This window comes from Heptranchias perlo, chromosome 15 (genome assembly GCF_035084215.1).
Source record: "Heptranchias perlo isolate sHepPer1 chromosome 15, sHepPer1.hap1, whole genome shotgun sequence".
NCBI lineage: Eukaryota > Metazoa > Chordata > Chondrichthyes > Hexanchiformes > Hexanchidae > Heptranchias > Heptranchias perlo.
Window position 1 is genome coordinate 30,888,759 of NC_090339.1, and position 18,810 is coordinate 30,907,568.

At 42.6% G+C, this 18,810-nt stretch overlaps 1 protein-coding gene across 2 annotated transcripts in view; it reads right to left on the reverse strand.

Moving 5' to 3' along the window:
* Positions 1-18,810, reverse strand: part of sash3 (SAM and SH3 domain containing 3) — a 64,515-nt gene that overhangs the window by 24,518 nt on the left and 21,187 nt on the right. The window contains exons 2-3 of one of the 2 annotated variants that reach the window (XM_067997008.1): positions 3,538-3,636; positions 586-732 (exon numbers count right to left, since the gene is read on the reverse strand). In XM_067997008.1, the coding sequence (XP_067853109.1) occupies positions 586-732; positions 3,538-3,636 (246 nt within the window). Of the gene's footprint in view, positions 1-585; positions 745-3,537; positions 3,637-18,810 lie in introns of both variants that reach the window. The other variant, XM_067997007.1, reaches the window with a different exon arrangement.

The following is an 18,810-nucleotide window of genomic DNA, read 5'->3' on the forward strand; positions in this document are numbered from 1 at the left end:
CAGTTCCCAGAATAGCTAAGAGTAGTCCAATCAAAAGCTTTATTGAAAGTCCACCAAATTAGCTGCTGTGGTATATCTGATTCTGTACAAACCCTTGCAACATATTCGATGTTCCCTAAAGTTACAAGGTTTGTTGGGGGCAGGTTTGATGATATCCTGCATCTCCAATGAGATCAGTGCACACTCTTCTAACTATAAACCTTGGCTGTAAAATTTGTCTCTTTGAAAATTAGTATATGTATGAATATTAACAATTGTTTGAAATTCCGTCATCTACTACCTTAACTAACCTGTTTAAAATAAATTGGTTGACGCCTCTGATAAAATAGCGGACGTAGGAATTTTATATGAAAAGCCTAATTTCAAGGTACGAATCTCTTGTTGGACATGAACAATTTGGCACTTTGAGAAATGGACGTTACTCTTTTAAACAAAACAAGCCAAGCCTGTACACATGCATGAATCATTTTCTACCCAGAAGTTTTAGCAATTTCTTTCATTTTAATGGAAATTCACAGCGTAACAGAATCACACCCCAAAAGTTTGAGTTGTGCTGACAATGTGGAACCCTGAAGTGGCTCTTACCTGCTCTTCTGCCAAAGCTTTCACCATCATTCGACCAGTCTTCCTATTCATAGTACGTGAAATAACTGCTCGCCATTTCTTTCCTAGTTTGCTTCCAGATTTGGCAGCCTCTTCGGTACCAGCTACCTTAGCGTCAGTCATTCCTGCCTGAAAGTAAATCTAATGTCTGGTTAACAGTTTGAAATTGTACTCTATGATATTACTAATGGATGTATTACTGCAGTTGTATGAAATTGTTTTGTCTGCATTTCTAACAAGGCATTAACCTATTTATTTTAAAATAGGTTATCACCTTTTTTAAGAGCGGACAAAGCTATTTTATGTGAATGCTTTAACTCGTTCATGGCTAATATCGCTCAATACAATTTATATCCACAGATATTTTCACTAGTAACAATAATTATAGTATATGATAGCTCACGGCTGCAACACCACGGAGACTAAATTATGGGATACCGAGCTGTGAACTTCACTTGTAATATTTTCCTAGTTACTGAAACATTAATTATCAAAATGGTACTTTCAACCAGTATGTTGCTACTCAACTGGCATTAAATTCAAACATTAGAAAGAGGAAACAATGAGAACTTTGATGCGTCCCTATGGGGGATTTTAATTGCCAGAAGGTTTCTGTTGGGAAACTGCTGGTTTCAGTTAGGTTCTTGCCTGCTAGGTCCCATTAACATGTAAGTGTGGAGAAGGTAAACCGGGGTGGTCTTTCTGTAGGTTGTGGGGGTGGGGGGGGGGAATGGGAATACCTGTTTGATTTACTCCACTTGCTTACATTTCAAACATACAAGCTCAACTAATTGACCCCCACCACAACTGTAGCCCCCTTTGATTGAGTTGGATTAATGATAGGTTCACAACACAGTAGAGAACCAGGCTGAAAACAGAAAATACAGAGGAGATCTAAAAAAGTGAATAAGAGGGACAAAGAGAGATTTTGAGAATAGATTAGTGGCTGACATAAAAGGGAATTCAAAATAGTCAAAGGAAGGGTGGGACTGATTAGGGACAAAAAAGGAGATTATCTTGTGGAGGCAGAGGGCATGACTGAGACACTAAATGAATATTTCGCATCAGTCTTCACTAGGGAAGAGGATGCTGCCATTGCAGCAGTAAAGGAGGAGCTAGTAGCGATATTGGATAGGATAAAAATAGATAAAGAGGAGGTACTCCAAAGGTTGGCAGTACTCAAAGTAGAAAAGTCACCCGGTCCAGATGGAATGCATCCTAGGTTCCTGAGGGAAGTAAGGCTGCAAATTGCGGAGGCTCTGGCCACAATCTTCCAATCCTCCTTCGATATGGGAATGGTGCCGGAGGACTAGAGGATTGCAAATGTTACACCCATGATCGAAAAATGGGAGAGGGATAAACCCGACAATTACAGGCCAGTTAGCCTGACGTCAGTGGTGGAGAAACTTTTAGAGACAATAATCTGGGACAAAATTAATTGGCACTTGGAAAAGTATGGGCTAATAAATGAAAGTCAGCATGGATTTGTTAAAGGAAAATCATGTTTGACTAACTTGATTGAGTTCTTTGATGAAGTAATAGAGAGGGTTGATGAGAGTAATACGGTTGATGTGTATATCTACTTTCAAAAGGCATTTGATAAGGTACCACATAATAAACTTATTAGCAAGATTAAAGGGACAGTGGCAGTGTGGATACAAAGTTGGCTAGGGGACAGAAAGCAGAGAGTAGTGGTGAATGGTTGTTTTTCAGACTGGAGGAAAGTATGCAGTGGTGTTCACCAGGGGTCAGTATTAGGACCACTGCTTTTTTTAGTATCTATTAATGACCTGGACTTGGGTATAGAGGGTATAATTTCAAAGTTTGCAGATGACATGAAACTTGGAAATGTAGTAAACAGTATGGAGGATAGTAATAGACTTCAGGAGGACATAGGCAGACTGGTGAAATAGACAGACACATGGCAGATGAAATTTAATGCAGAGAAGTGTGAAGTGATGCATTTTGGTAGGAAGACTGTGGAGAGGCAATATAAACTAAATGGTACAATTTTAAAGAGGGTGCAGGAACTGAGAGACCCGGAGGTGCACATACACAAATCTTTGAAGGTGTCAGCACAAGTTGAGAAAGCTGTTAAAAAAGCATATGGGATCCTGAGCTTTTATTAATAGAGGGATGGATTACAAAAGCAAGGAAATTATACTAAACCTTTATAAAACACTGGTTAGGCCTCAGTTGATGTATTGTGTTCAATTCTGGGCACTACACTTTAGGAAGGCTGCAATGGCCTTCGAGAGGGTGCAGAAGTGATTTACTAGAATGGTGCCAGTTATATGGAGAGACTGGAGAAGCTGGGGTTGTTCTCCTTAGAACAGAGAAGGTTAAAGGGAGATTTAATAGTGGTGTTCAAAATCATGAATGGTTTTGACAGAGTAAATAAGGAGAAACTGTTTCCAGTGACAGAAGGGTCGGTAACCAGAGGACACAGATTTAAAGTGATCGGCAAAAGAGCCAAAGGTGACATGAGGAAAAATTCTTTTACGCAGTGAGTTGTAATGATCTGGAATGCACTGCCTGAAAGGGTGGTGGAAGCAGATTCAATAGTAACTTTCAAAAGGGAATTGGATAAATATTTGAAGGGAAAAAATTTACAGGGCTATGGGGAAAGAGCAGGGGAATGGGACTAACAGGATTGCTCTTTCAAAGAGCCGGAACATACATGATGGGCTGAATGGCCTCCTCCCATGCTGTAACTACTATGATACTATGAACTGTGCATTGGTACATCCTGCTTCAGAAGGCCTTGTGATAAAGAGAGCCCCATGGAAAATATAGGACGGTTAAAAAATGAAGTAAAAGAGAAAGAACGACTGGTACATATAGGGTGCTTACTAAGAACCTCCCTTCTATTTTGTCAAAATCAGATCACTTATTCAGTTAAAATCTTGCAACAGAATTGTCCATTATACTTACATTTTCATTAAGATTGAGTTCTTGGTCATTAACCAATGGCGATGATGGAGGCTTTGAGCGGTCAAAGTGCTTGAAGCTGCTTGACCTTTGTAGAGAGAGCTGGTAAGAAAAATATAAACTTTAGAGAAACAGTGACATTTTTGCCTTAATGGAGCAAACATATGTAATCAACAAATAATCCACAGTCAAGGTTATCACAAGTATGGATAAACATTTAAAAGTTTGATGAAATTAAGGCCTAGATTTTTCCTTTCCATTGAGTTTAACGCTGAATAGCTCCAAGACTATTCAGTTTATTCCTTCCCCCCCATCCCCCTTTAAAATCTGCCCAATTTTCCTGTCTTGAACCCATTGGATAAGTGATTTATTTTCTTACTACTGATATTCTTCCCCTCCACAACCCCGTGATGAGCATGGAAAAGATATATTAAACGAAAATATTTACAAACCATCAACCCAATATAGTAAACCATGGGTCTGAAATAGCCATGACATACCAGTGTTCATTGGAAATTCCTTTCAGTGGAGGGGCCAACCCATTTATTTTAAATAGTCTAACATCACCGTTAAAATAGAAGAGAGGAATTTCAGATGAACACATTAAACTGATGTTTGCCAGTATCCCATGGTAGAACTTCAGGGGGCAGTAATCTTTGATTATTTGGATAGAAATAATCACTGAAAAATCACTGAAACAAATCAGTAAGGATGTTATTCTCAATTGTTTGAAATTGGCATTTGTAGGGTCCCATATGATTGATTCAAGATGAAAGTGTAAAAATTTCCCATTGATTATTAATCATGCCATTGTGCCATAAGTTTGATTTGGTGTCAGCCTTGGCTCAATGATAGCACCCTCGCCTCTGAGTCAGAAAGTTGTTGGTTAAAGCCTCACTCCAGAGACTTGACAACATAATCTCGGCTGACATTTCAGTGCAGTACTGAGGGAGCGCTGTATTGTCTTTGCAATGAGACATTAAACTGAGGCCTGCTCAAGGTGGATGTAAGAGATCCAATGGCATTATTCTAAGAAGAGCAGGCAAGTTCACCTGCTTATCTGGTCATTTAGCTCATTGCTGCTTGCGAGACTTTGCTGTGTGCAAATTGGCTTCTGTGTTTCCTTGAATCATAACACTGATTACATTTCCCAAAGTGTTTCACAGCTACTGAAGTACTTTTGATGTCCTGAGGACATGAAAGTCGCTACGTAAATGCAAGTTCTTTCTTTAAAGAATAGTTGATCGGTATGATGTTTATACGAGTATGTAATGACATCAGTCCAAATGATATATTTTTCCGAAACTCTCTTGGCCCATCTTTCACTCTCCATAAATTTCAACTCATCAAAATCTCTGCTGCCCGTATCCTAACCAATACCAAGCCCCATTCACCCATCACTCCTTTGCTTGCTCATCTACATTGGTTCCCGCTCCCCAACACCTTAAATTTTAAATTCTCATCCTTGTGTTCAAATCCCTTCATGGCCTTCCCTTCCCTATCTCTACAGCCTTCTCCAGCCCTACCGCCATCTGAGAACTCTGCGTTTCTCCAACTCTGCCCTCTTATGCATCACCCACTCCTTTTGCCTCACCGTTGGAAGCTGTGCCTTCAGCCATCTAGGCATTAAGCTCTGGAATTCCCTCTCTAAATCTCTCCGTCTTTCCACCTCCCTCGCTTCCTTTAAGATCCTCCCTAAAACCCACTTCTTTGACCAAGTTTTTAGTCACATCTGCTAATATCTCCTTCTTTGGCTCAGTGTAGATTTTTGACTGATTACACCTTTGCGAAGCATCAAGGGACATTTTTTCTACATTAAAGGTGCAATATAAATGCAAGTTATTGTTATTAGATTACAACAGTGTACATGGACCTATTTATAAAATGGTAATACTGAGAATTATCTGCACATTAATTAAGGTTAAGAGGTTTTCCCCTCAATAAGCATGACACTTGTGTGGAGGTGTAGTGATACCAAACACATCCAATGATCTGGTTTGATGCACACTGTTGCTATGGTGCATTTCTTTGTGGTTTGGCCAAACATAATATCATTATGTAAAAATAATTCTGACCTAAGTTTCTCTGAGTTTTGTCCTAAACATCTGTATAAAACTATGGTGTTTGTGCAGCGTAATGTTTGTAAATGATTAAAGATTTGGAAACACAGGGATTTTCCTACATCTTATCATATGTTCAATTCTGTTTTTAATTGTTTACAAATGATTCCAGTTTGTTTTTCTTTTATTTTACTAATATTCTACCCCGCTGAAACCAGTGACTCTTGCAGGGGTTCAGTTCCACGGGTATCAGCAACCCTGTGGTACCTTACCCAAGTGGGCATTCTTTACTGTTAGTGGCTATTCAATTACAAGAATCATCACATTTGAGCCTGATCCTGTTTTCACCCAATGTCCACATTTGGTACTTTCCAGCATGATAGAGATCATGACCAGGAATCCTGGCTGATTTTTCTTTCCTACCTAGCCTAGGAACACTGAAGGCAACTGGAGATTCCCCAGTTGTTCCCCAGTTGAGAGCAGCTAACTCAGCTCAGACTGCCAATTAACCCTGGGACTTTCTGGGTTTGTGTGGTTAAGTACAGATTATGCAGTGCAATTACCCACCAATGTAATATCAACTATTAGAGACTGGGAAATGCATTAAGAATGGCCAGCTTAAGCAGCATTCCAACAGAACCACTGTTAGTAAATGAAGAAAAATTTGCAGCATTTATACTTCTATCTGTGTCCCAATATAAGCACCATAGGCATACTAGAAATAAACCAACGTCTACTGAACTGACAGGTTTTAAAATTATATTTATGCATATATGAAAAACTAGAGGACCCAATTCAATTTTGGATATTGTAAATACCAGACACCTGGATTCAAAGATGCAAATAGTTAGATACAGTGGTTGAAGTGGAATTTGTTAAGGAAGAGGGAATGGGGTGAGGGGAGGGTGGGGGTTACTCAGCCCCTCTTCACCTTTCAAAATCTTTGACCTTGGCCTTTGTCAAATTTTTTCAGGTGAATAAAGTTTCTTGCCCCCAATAGCAGCCAATGTTCTATTACTAGGGTGAAGGAGTAATTTTAAAATGCAAAAAAAGACCCAGAGGGGGTGAAATTGGATAGCGCCAACCTGCAGTGGGAGCAGGGAGGGCATTGGGAGCAGGGGGGTTGGGTGGCAGGGAGGGTAGTGGGAGCAGGGGGATCGGTGGGAGGGAGGGTAGTGGGAGCAGGGGGATCGGTGGGAGGGAGGGTAGTGGGAGCAGGGGGATCGGTGGGAGGGAGGGTAGTGGGAGCAGGGGGTTGGGTGGGAGGGAGGGTAGTGGGAGCAGGGGGTTGGGTGGCAGGGAGGGTAGTGGGAGCAGGGGGATCGGTGGCAGGTGGGTAGTGGGAGCAGGGGGATCGGTGGCAGGGAGGGTAGTGGGAGCAGGGGGATGGGTGGCAGGGAGGGCGTTGGGAGCAATAGGTTGGGTAGGAGGGAGGGCAATAGGAGCAGGGGGGGTTAGGTGGCAGGAAGGGCAGTGGGAGCAGGGGGGGATTAGGTGGCAGGAAGGGCAGTGCGAGCAGGGGAGGGTTAGGTGGCAGAGAGGGCAGTGGGAGCAGGGGGGTTAGGTGGCGGAGAGGGCAGTGGGAGCAGGGGGGTTGGGTGGCAGGGAGGGCAGTGGGAAGTCAGGAGTTGGGTGGCAGAGAGAGAGAGAAAGAAAGAAAAATAGGAGCCAAGACTTGGGTGGCAGAAACAAATTTTAGGCATGAAGCACCCTATATACAGACAAAACAGTAACCAAAGTCATATTTTGTTCCCAGTTACAATGTTATAAATGTATGATATTAAGACTATGTACAGCTCATGCAGTGGATGGGTCTCCAATGTGGCCTGGACAGGAAACAGAATGAAATTGATGACCCGCATGGTGATGTCAAGTGGCCATTTAAAAAAATCAGTGCTATGGCAGTCACATATTAATTGATAAAAATGTAAAAGAGAAGTGGAGCCCATGACCTCAAAGTGAGAAATTACGTGTTGAATAAAATAAAGAAGGATTCCATTCACTATATCCCTATTCTCTAGTTCAAAGAAAGCTAACAAGCAATTACAAAAATGAAAGCTGAATGCAAAGAAGCAACTCATCATTGTTACAGAAAAATGCAGCAGTCTTGAAGTTCAGTTTGAGTCAGACCTCCATTTAGATCTTTGTAGCAAAATGAGGAAAGTCCATATGATAGCAGCAAAAGAAAAAGGTCAACAGGAACACACTCAACACACTGTTATGGCTGACAATTTGAGTCACAGAGGTAATGGTGTTGCCACTTTTTCTCAAGTCTAAAACTAGACAGAATGGTGCAAGTGTAGAGATCATGGGGTAGAAATTGTTCCTCGTTGCAACCATTTTCTGGACAGAAAACAGGTGCAAATAGTACAAATTTCACAGAGCTGTGTCCTAGGACACCTGAAATATGTCCGACCCCATAATGGGTCCAGTGATTTTTCAGGTGTCAGTTGCGACACCTTAAAACAGACATTAGGCTCCTTGCAGGAGTGTTTCTTCCGGCTCCACAGCACTCCTGAGGGCTGTTGCCGCCCTGCGATTGGCCCGCCTCCGTTATCCTTCTCCCTCGGGACTTACCCGAGGGCCACTGCCAGCGAGATAGGTGGCATGAAATTGATCCCTTGGAAATGAGCGAGCTGCCTCTGGAGGTGTGTTAGGTGCCGGCAGCTCACCCAAAGTATTTAAATGAGGCCCGTGGCCCAATTTAGGATGAACCTCAGACCTCCCGGATTCAGACGCATGCTGTCTGCACGGTGTTGGTTGTATAAAAGGGGACAAGTTTGGGGGCTGGTACTCTCCGCCATTGGAATTAGAGTTATGACACTTTGATTTGTGTTTTTACTGGTACATCTTAAGGTTTGTTCCAATCAGTACGTGCGCTCTCTTACACCTACTGCAATCACCCCTGCAATTACTTTAAACCCTCCCCCATCATTCTATCTCTCCTGCCCACCAACACCTCTACCTTTTGTTTAGGTGGAGCCCATCCGGTCTGTAAAGGCTCCCCCCATTCCAAAAGGTGTCCCATTGTTTGAGGAATCGAAACCCTGATTGCTGACACCAAAGCCTTAGCCCCGTGTTGGTTTGCCTAATTACTCTCTGTCTCTCTTCACTAGCTCGTGGCTAATATTTCAGAAAATACTACACTTGAGGTCTTCTTCTTAAGCTTCCTTCCTAATGTCCTAAATTTAACATGAAGGACCTTGGTCTACTTCTACCTATGTTATTTGATCCCCCATGGATGACAATTGGTTCCTCATCTGCTCTGGGAAGAACTTCTTGATATAGGTCTCAAATTTGCTTTTCATAGATTTGAATCTGTGCATCTTTGTGCTACTGTCATTGTTTAATTTGAAGTAGTGTTCTGGATTTAACTTTTCTATTCCATTTATTATTTTGACTATCTCCAAGGTTGACTCTCTGTCACTTCCTTTCCAGGCTAAAAAGGCAATTTATAACTCAATCTCTTGATACTTCATCTTGTGGTTCTTCCTAGTAATGTCTCTCCATGTCTTGGTATCAGAACTGGACACAGTATTTAAGGTGTGGATTGATCAGAGCACTGTACAATTTAAGCATGACATCCTCCAATTTCTACTGTATTGTTAACAGGATTTAGCAGTAGAAAGGAAGCTGCCAAATGCCAACATGTTTTCTTCTTAATTTTGTTGAAAATCATAGTTTAGATTTTCCTGTCAAGCATACAGCCAGCTGGAAGTTAGATGATGTGAGAAGAACATCCACCTAACCTTTAATGCACTGAACCGCACGTTTCTGTGATCAACCTTACTGGTACAATATAGGTGAGTGCTTGTGTTGAAAACACCTGTGAATTAGAACTCTCCCATTGGTGAGCAGGGAATCTGGTGCTGCCGCAGGATTTAAAGACCTGCAGCAGCTTAAATGGGCAGGCATTACAGTTTGTTGGTTTTGAAGCAGTACACTTCTTTGGTGAAAGAATGTCTGGAAGGTGTTCAGCAGCCCAGAGGATGAATCATTTCTCCGTTGGAGCCATTACAATTCTCCTGGAGAAAAGGGAAGAGAGCCCCTCTTCAGCAGTGAGCATAGAATCATAGAAAATTTACAGCACAGAAGGAGGCCATTTGACCCATTATGTCCGTGCCAGCTGAGAAACGAGCCATCCAGCCTATTCCCACTTTCCCGCATTTGGTCTGTAGCCCTGCAGGTCACGGCTCTTCAGGTGCACATCCAGATATTTTTTTAATGAATTGAGGGTTTCTGCCTCTACCACCCTCTCAGGCAGCGAGTTTCAGACCCCCATCACCCTCTGGGTGAAAAAATCTTTCCTCATTTCTGCTCTAATTCTTCTACCAATCACTTTAAATCTATGCCCCCTGGTTATTGATCCCTCCGCTAAGGGAAATAGGTCCTTCCTATCCCCGCTATCTAGGCCCCTCATAATTTTGTACACCTCAATCAAATCACCCTTCAGCCTCCTCTGTTCCAAGGAAAACAACCCCAGCCTATCCAATCTGTCATCATAGCTAAAATTCTTCAGTCCTAGTAACATCCTCGTAAATCTCCTCTGCACCCTCTCTAGTGCAATTACATCCTTCCTGTAATGTGGTGACCAGAACTGTGTGCAGTACTCAAGCTGTGGCCTAACTAGTGTTTTATACAGTTCCAGCATAAAATCCCTTTTATATTCTATACCTTAGCTAATAAAGGAAAGTATTCCGTATGCCTTCTTAACCACCTTATCTACCTGTCCTGCTACCTTCAGGGATCTGTGGACATGCACTCCAAGGTCCCTCACTTCCTCTTCACCTCTCAGTATCCTCCCATTTATTGTGTAGCATCACAGGACCCCAAAATGAGCAGCACAGGGCAACACTACACGGAACAACCTGGAAGCAATGCCGAAAGAAGCTTAATGACATACCAGGTCCACTAAGGCAGCAGAATCTATCATTATATTCCATTGATCCATTGATGCAGTGTACTCAGCATGTATGACAACTGGCTAACACACACACTTCAATGCTTACCATGAATGCCCATTATGGAACTTTGCACTCCCAACCTTCCCTAGATGCCTTCCTTCACCCACATTCTGACATGTATTCAGCCCAAAATAATCCTCCTATCTAATGTAGCTACACCATGCATATATGTGTAATTACAATCACTGTGAGCTGTATGTTGAAACTAGGGTATCATTGTTTGTCATCATGACAATTGGAGCTTTTCACTTATTGTACTCCGGTTAGTATCATAGTATGTTATGGCACAGAAGGAGGCCATTTGGTCCATTGTGCATATGCCAGCTTTTTGGAAGGGCTGTCCGATTAGCCCCACTCCCCTGCTCTTTCCTCATAGCCCTGTGATTTTTTTCCCTTCAAGTATTTATCCAATTCTCTTTTGAAAGTTACTATTAAATCTGCTTCCAACACCCTTTCAGGCAGTGCATTCCAGATCATTACAACTCGCTGTGTAAAAAAAAATGTCTCCTCTGGTTCTTTTGTCAATCAGCTTAAATCTGTGTCCTCTGGTTACCAACCCTTCTGCCACTTGAAACAGTTTCTCCTTAGTTACTCTATCAAAACCCTTCATGATTTTGAACACCTCTGTCAAATCTCGTTTTAGCCTTCTCTGCTCTAAGGAGAACAACCCCAACTTCTCCAGTCTCTCCACATAACTGAAGTCCCTCATCCCTGGCACCATTCTAGTAAATCTCTTCTGTACCCTCTCTAAGGCCTTCACATCCTTCCTAAAGCATGGTGACCAGAATTGAACACAATACTCCAGCTGAGGTCTAAACAGTGTTTTATAAAGCTTAAACATAACTTCCTTGCTTTTTTACTCCATGTCTCTATTATTAAAGCCCAGGATCCCATATGCTTTTTTAAAAGCTTTCTCAACTTGTCCTGCCTTCAAAGATTTGTGTATGTGCACCCCCCGATCTCCCTGTTCCAGTACCCCCTTTAAAATTGTACCATTTAGTTTATATTCCCTCTCTTCATTCTTCTTACCAAAATGTATCACTTCACACTTCTGTGTGTTAAATTTCATCTGCCATGTGTCTGCCCATTTCACCACTCTGTCTATGTCCTCCTGAAGTCTATTACTATCCTCCACATTGTTTACTATATTCCTGAGTTTTGTGTCATCTGCAAACTTTGAAATTTTACCCAATTTTACCCAAGTCCAGGTCATTAATATATATCAAAAAGACCAGTGGTCCTAATACTTCCCTCCAGTCTGAAAAACAACCGTTCAGCACTACTCTCTGCTTTCTGTCCCTCAGCTAAGTTTGTATCCACACTGCCGCTGTCCCTTTAATCCCATGGGCTTTAATTTTGCTAATAAGTCTATTATGTGGTACATTATCAAATGCCTTTTGAAAGTCCATATAACAACATCAACCGCACTATCCTCATTAACCCTTTCCATTACTTCATCAAAGAATTCAAGCAAGTTAATCAAACATAATGTTCCTTTAATAAATCCGTGCTGACTTTCATTTATTAGCCCATACTTTTCCAAGTGCCAATTAATTTTGTCCCAGATTATTGCCTCTAAAAGTTTCCCCACCACGGACGTTAGGCTGATTGGCCTGTAATTGTCGGGTTTATCCCTCTCCCCTTTTTTAAACAGGTGTAACATTTGCAATCCTCCAGTCCTCTGACACAGTCCCCATATCCAAGGAGGATTGGAAGATTGTGGTCAGAGCCTCCATAATTTCTACCCTTAATTCCCTCAGTAACCTAGGATATCCCATCTGGACCGGGTGACTTTGAGTACTGCCAACCTTTGAAGTACCTCCTCTTTATCTATTTCTTTCCTATCTGATTTCTCTAATACCTCCTCCTTTACTGTGACAATGGCAGCATCCTCTTCTTTAGTGAAGACAGATGCGAAATACTCATTTAGTACCTCAGCCATGCTCTCTGCCTCCTTTTTTGTCCCTAATCGGTCCCACCCTTCCTTTGACTACCTTTTTACTATTTATAGGTTTATAAAAGATGCTTGGGTTCCCTTTTATGTTAGCTGCTAATCTATTCTCATACTCTCTCTTTGCCCCTCTTATTCCCTTTTTTAGATCTCCTCAGTACTTTCTGTATTTTGCTTGGTTCTCTACTGTATTATAAGCCTTACATTTGTCTTATGCCTCCTTTTCTGTTTCATTTTAATCTCTATATCTTTAGTCATCCAGGGAGCTCTAGCTTTGGATGTCCTTCTTTTTCCCCTTGTGGGAATGTGTCTCCTCTGTACCCGAACCAACTCCTCTCTGAAGGCGTCCCATTGTTCAATTAATGTTTTGCCTAACAATTTTTGATTCCAATCCACCCAGGCAAGATTCTTTTTTAACTCACTGAAATTTGCCCTCTTCCAGTTAAGTATTTTTACGCTTGATTGTTCCTTGTCCTTTTCCATAACTATTCTAAACCTAATGATATTATGATCACTGTGCCCCAAATGCTCCCCCACTGAAACATGCTCCACCTGCCCCACTTCATTCCCAGAACTAGATCCAGCACTGTTTCCTTCTTCGTTGGGCTGGAAATACACTTGATCAAGAAAGTTCTCTTGTACATATTTCATTAATTCCTCCCCCTCTTTGCTCTTTACACTGTTACTGTCCCAGTCTATATTGGGATAATTGAAGTCCCCCATTATCACTACTCTATAGTTCTTGCATCTTTCTGTAATTTGCCTGCAAATTTGCTCCTCTATCTCCTCCCCACTATTTGGTGGCCTATAGTATACACCCAGTAGAGTAATAGCTCCTCTATTGTTCCTTAATTCTAACTAAATAGATTCTGAATTTGATCCCTCAACTACATCATCCCTTTCCAGTGCTATAATAGTTTCTTTGTCAATACTGTCACCCCCCCACCGCCTCCCCCCCCCCACTCCTTTCTTTCCTTCCCTATCTTTCCTGAATACCTTGTAGCCAGGAATATTAAGTACCCAATCCTCTCATTCTTTGAGCCAGGTCTCTGCTATTGCCACCATATCATAGTCTGATGTGGAGTCTTGTGCCTTCAACTCACCAACCTTATTTCCCATGCATTTATGCACATGCACTCCAACCTCATCTTAGTCTGCCTCATATTTGCCCCCTGTTCAATCCCTCCTATTTCTGAACTATTCTTTACTCTCATGCTATTTGTCTCTTCCAGTCCTCTGTGCACCTTGTTTCTCCTCGCTAATGTATCATTCTGGTGCCCATCCCTCTGCAGGAGAACACATAAAAGAGAGAGAATAGGTACAGAAGGAGGAGACCCTAACATTTATCCTATAGCCCCATATGGAGAAGCCCTACAAATACTGGGAAAAGATGCTGTAGATGGAGAAGTGATAGAACTATCCTCAGCTCAGAATTCATGCAAGTCTTCTCCTGCTGTTTCTTCTTATCCTATTATTTCATTCCCTCGCTAACAACAAAGCATATGCTGAAGCACTTTACTATGTTACTACTTCAGCTGAAAGCAATATCTGAATGTTTCTTGCTAGGACCCAATTGTAATCTCCCTTTCTTTAGATCTGCTAGAGGATGCTAAACCAGGCCCATGTATTACTGGGCATGCCAGCACTTCACAATACCTGTTGTCACTGACTCCATGGACTAGATTTTCTAAATGCCATGGGACTGCCAAGATCAACCTTGCTGTAGTCCTGGGGTAATGACTAGAAGGCCAGAAACTGTGAAGATGGAGGAAGAGGGCCTAGAAGTGACCCCTTTCCTCTCCAATTTAGCTGCTTTACATACCTTTGTAGGCCTCAGTCTCAGCCGAGGGCTGACAAATACGCAGCAATTTTCATCTTTGGGATTCTTCCATCCCCTTTAAGTGTTGTGGTGGGTGTCTTCTGAGGCTGCAGTGGCATCTACAATGCAGCATTGACCAACTTCCCTCTGTTGTAATAGTGAGCTCCTGCTTGGTGGCTGAAATCATGCTGGGAGCCCACCCTCCACGCCTAATTAACCTCGACCCAGGAAAATGGATTGGGCTTATGGAGGAGTTGAAGGAGTGTGCAAAACATCTGGAATCTCCTGCCAGTGCCCTCTGATGCCTGCACATGTGCCAGAAAGCTCCTAGGGCCAGATGTTTTTTTTTTATTCGTTCACGGGATGTGGGCGTCGCTGGCAAGGCCGGCATTTATTGCCCATCCCTAATTGCCCTTGAGAAGGTGGTGGTGAGCCGCCTTCTTGAACCGCTGCAGTCCGTGTGGTGACGGTTCTCCCACAGTGCTGTTAGGAAGGGAGTTCCAGGATTTTGACCCAGCGACAATGAAGGAACGGCGATATATTTCCAAGTCGGGATGGTGTGTGACTTGGAGGGGAACGTGCAGGTGGTGTTGTTCCCATGCGCCTGCTGCCCTTGTCCTTCTAGGTGGTAGAGGTCGCGGGTTTGGAAGGTGCTGTCGAAGAAGCCTTGGCGAGTTGCTGCAGTGCATCCTGTGGATGGTACACACTGCAGCCACAGTGCGCCGGTGGTGAAGGGAGTGAATGTTTAGGGTGATGGATGGGGTGCCAATCAAGCGGGCTGCTTTATCTTGGATGGTGTCGAGCTTCTTGAGTGTTGTTGGAGCTGCACTCATCCAGGCAAGTGGAGAGTATTCCATCACACTCCTGACATACCTTTGTAGGCCTCAGTCTCAGCCGAGGGCTGACAAATATGCAGCACCTGCACTTGTGATCGTGTAGGTGGTCTGATCGTGTAGGTGGTCTACCTCAGAACTCAGCTGCTGGAACTCAAACTCAAAAGGGTCTTATGGACACACATCTATGTCACTTACTCATGCCTCTGAGGTAGGACCTAGATGAAGTACGAAAATAGGTTTAAGTGGAGTCACTTCATCACTGTCACCAAGGGGAAGCACCATAGAAGTAAGCAGTAGGCACTTACATACATCACATTTAGGGATATTAAAAAGTTGGTTGCACTGAAGCTGTAGTGTGTTCAGAAAGTGTTCTTGCTAAGGTTTTGAAGCATGTTTGGAAAGTACCAGGAATGGGAATTTGGGATTTGAGTGGGAGATTTAAAGCACTGAAGGTGAAGGCATATTTGTGCAGTCCATGAGGTAGATGCAGACAGGCTGCTAATACATTGGGCACATTCCTAAGTTAGGAGAAAGGCTTCTCTATGAGAACTTGCTGACTATTTTTCTCGGGCCAGCAATGGGTTTTCTTTTTTCAGCCTCTTCAATGTAGCCTATGCTATTCTTGGTAGTCCCATTGCTAAGGCTTGGGGCCTTTCTCCTCTGGAGCCATCTTTCAGGGTAAGGTTGCACGGCAGACTACTATGATCCATGCTATGTTAGCTGGACCCTGTTGCAGGATGCTCCAAGACCTGCCCAGGCACCTGAAGCACTGATTCAAAATGCTAATGGTTTCCTCTGTGATTACTCTGAAGGAAGCATGCACCTCATTATATCCATTTTTAGCTAGTGTCCTCAAATGCTGTAGGAACATAAGAACACTAGGAATAGGAGTAGGCCATTCAGCCTCTCAAGCCTGCTAGGCCATTTAATTAGATCAAGGCTGATCTGCATCTCAACTCCATTTTCCCACATTTGCTCCATAATCCTTGATGCCCTTGCCCAACAAAAATCTATCTACCTCCGTCTTGAAAGCTCCAGTTGTCCCCACATGCACAGCCTTTTGGAGGAGAGAGTTCCAAATTTCTACTACCTTTTAGAAACATAGGAACATAGAAAATAGGAGCAGGAGTAGGCCATTCGGCCCTTTGAGCCTGCTCCGCCATTCAATATAATCATAGCTGATCCTCTATCTCAATACATATTCCCGCTGTCTCCCCATACCCCTTGATGCTTTTGTGTCCAGAAATCTATCTAGCTCCTTCTTAAATATATTCAGTGACTTGGCCTCCACAGCCTTCTGTGGTAGAGAATTCCAAAGATTCACCATCCTCTGAGTTAAGAAATTTCTCAGTCTCATCTCAGTCCTAAATGTCCTACCCCGTATCCTGAGACTGTGAGCCCTCGTTCTGGACCCCCCAGCCAGGGGAAACATCCTCCCTGCATCCAATCTGTCTAGCCCTGTCAGAATTTTATATGTTTCAATGAGATCCCCTCTCATTCTTCTAAACTCGAGTGAATACAGGCCGAGTCGACCCAATCTCTCCTCATACGACAGTCCTGCCATCCCAGGAATCAGTCTGGTGAACCTTCCAGACTTCCATCTATGGAAGTATATCCTTTCTTAGGTAAGGAGACCAAAACTGCACACAGTACTCCAGGTGTGGTCTCACCAAGGCCCTGTATAACTGCAGTAAGACATCCTTGCTCCTGTACTCAAATCCTCTTGCAATGAAGGCCAACGTACCATTTGCCTTCCTAACTGCTTGTTGCACCTGCATGTTTGCTTTCAGTGACTGGTGTACAAGGACACCCAGGTCCCTTTGTATATCAACATTTCCCAATCTATCATCATTTAAATAATACTCTGCCTTTCTGTTTTTCCTTCCGAAGTGGATAACTTCACATTTATCCACATTATACTGCATCTGCCATGTATTTGCCCACTCACTCAACTTGTCTAAATCGCCTTGAAGCCTCTTTGCATCCTCCTCACAACTCACAATCCCACCTAGTTTTGTGTCGTCAGCAAACTTGGAAATATAACATTTGGTTCCCTCATCCAAATCAGATATATATTGTGAATAGCTGGGGACCAAGCACTGATCCTGCGGCACCGCACTAGTCACTGCCATCCACCCCGAAAAAAACCCATTTATTCCTACTCTCTGTTCCCTGTCTGTAAACCAATTTTCAAGCCATGCCACTATATTAACCCCAATCCCATGTGCTTTCATTTTGCACACTAAGCTCTTATGTGGGACTTTATCAAAGGCCTTCTGAAGATCCAAATAAACCACATCCAATGGTTCTCCCTTATCCTACCAGTTACATCCTCAAAAAATGCCAGTAGGTTTGTCAAACAGAATTTCCCTTTCAAAAATCCATGTTGACTTTGTCTAATCTCGTTGATATTTTCTAAGTGTCCTGTTATCACATCCTTTATAATAGACTGCACAGGTTCACCACCCTCTGAGTGAAGACATTTCTCCTCATCTCAGTCCTAAATGTCCTACCCAGTGAAGTTGAATTCCATTCTCATTTTATTTACATCTTTACAATGGGCAGCTGCACTCAAGTTACCTCCCCCTTTTTGCCAGGGCTAGGCCCTGCCAGAGGTGGATCTGCGACAGGGCTCCTCTAGGTCATTTTAATGGTCCAGTACAGAAAAGAGTTATGCTGTTTGTAGGCCATTTGAAATGGTCAATGTCTACAGGATTGCAAAGTAGACGGGGCTCTGAAACTCAATGGGATTTATGCTGGGATGCTTCTCCACCAGAACTCTGGCCGTGCAAAGGTGCAATTACTGACTTACGCCATCCCCACCCAGGAATCTTGTATTGTGTAACTTTGCCAGAAGGAACTCATTGTGTAAATGGGGTTCTAGGTACAGTATGTTGCAATTTTGAGTAGTCTGTTGGTTATATTAGGAACATTCAGCACCTTCAAACAGGCCCTCAGAGTGGTGATCCCTGCACTTTACCTTTCTTCCTACCTGGTTTGCCCACATTACAATCACTCCTTACTGTTCCTTAATTGGAGGTGTCTGTCTTACATCGGGGCTAGGCAACAAGTCTGTGGTTAAGATCATGTGATTTCCCTATCTTGACCAATGCCAGGCTGCGTATAGAAAAGGAAACACCTTGTGCTTTGCTGTCGCATTTCCTCACTGTGATGCCTGCTTCTTTTTTTAGGGGGTTATGCAAATTTATTCCATCTCAGAGATAAAAAGGCATTGAAAGATATTTATGAATATGATTGGTACAAAAGGAATATCAGCAACACTGTGTTTTATATGTCATATACAGAATCCAGTTACCAGTTTGATAAAAAAAAATTATTTCACATCGCATTTAACATTTTGATAAATGGCAGGTGTTGGGAGTTCATGCAAACTCGAACCAAGTCTCTCCACATTCCCCTCAGGTCTGTACTTAGTGATATTTGTTGTCCAAGACTTCTAAGAATTAAAGTGCAGTGTTTTATTTTAAGAAGATAAGGACCTTTACCACCAAACTTTAACTGATATTGAAATAGAACTTTAATTACACTTTCTAATGTTACTGTACAACCAGTTGTTACACTCCTGATAGATTTAAACTATCTGAAAAATGAGCAAAAAGGGTGGATATCGCTGATGATGAAATTT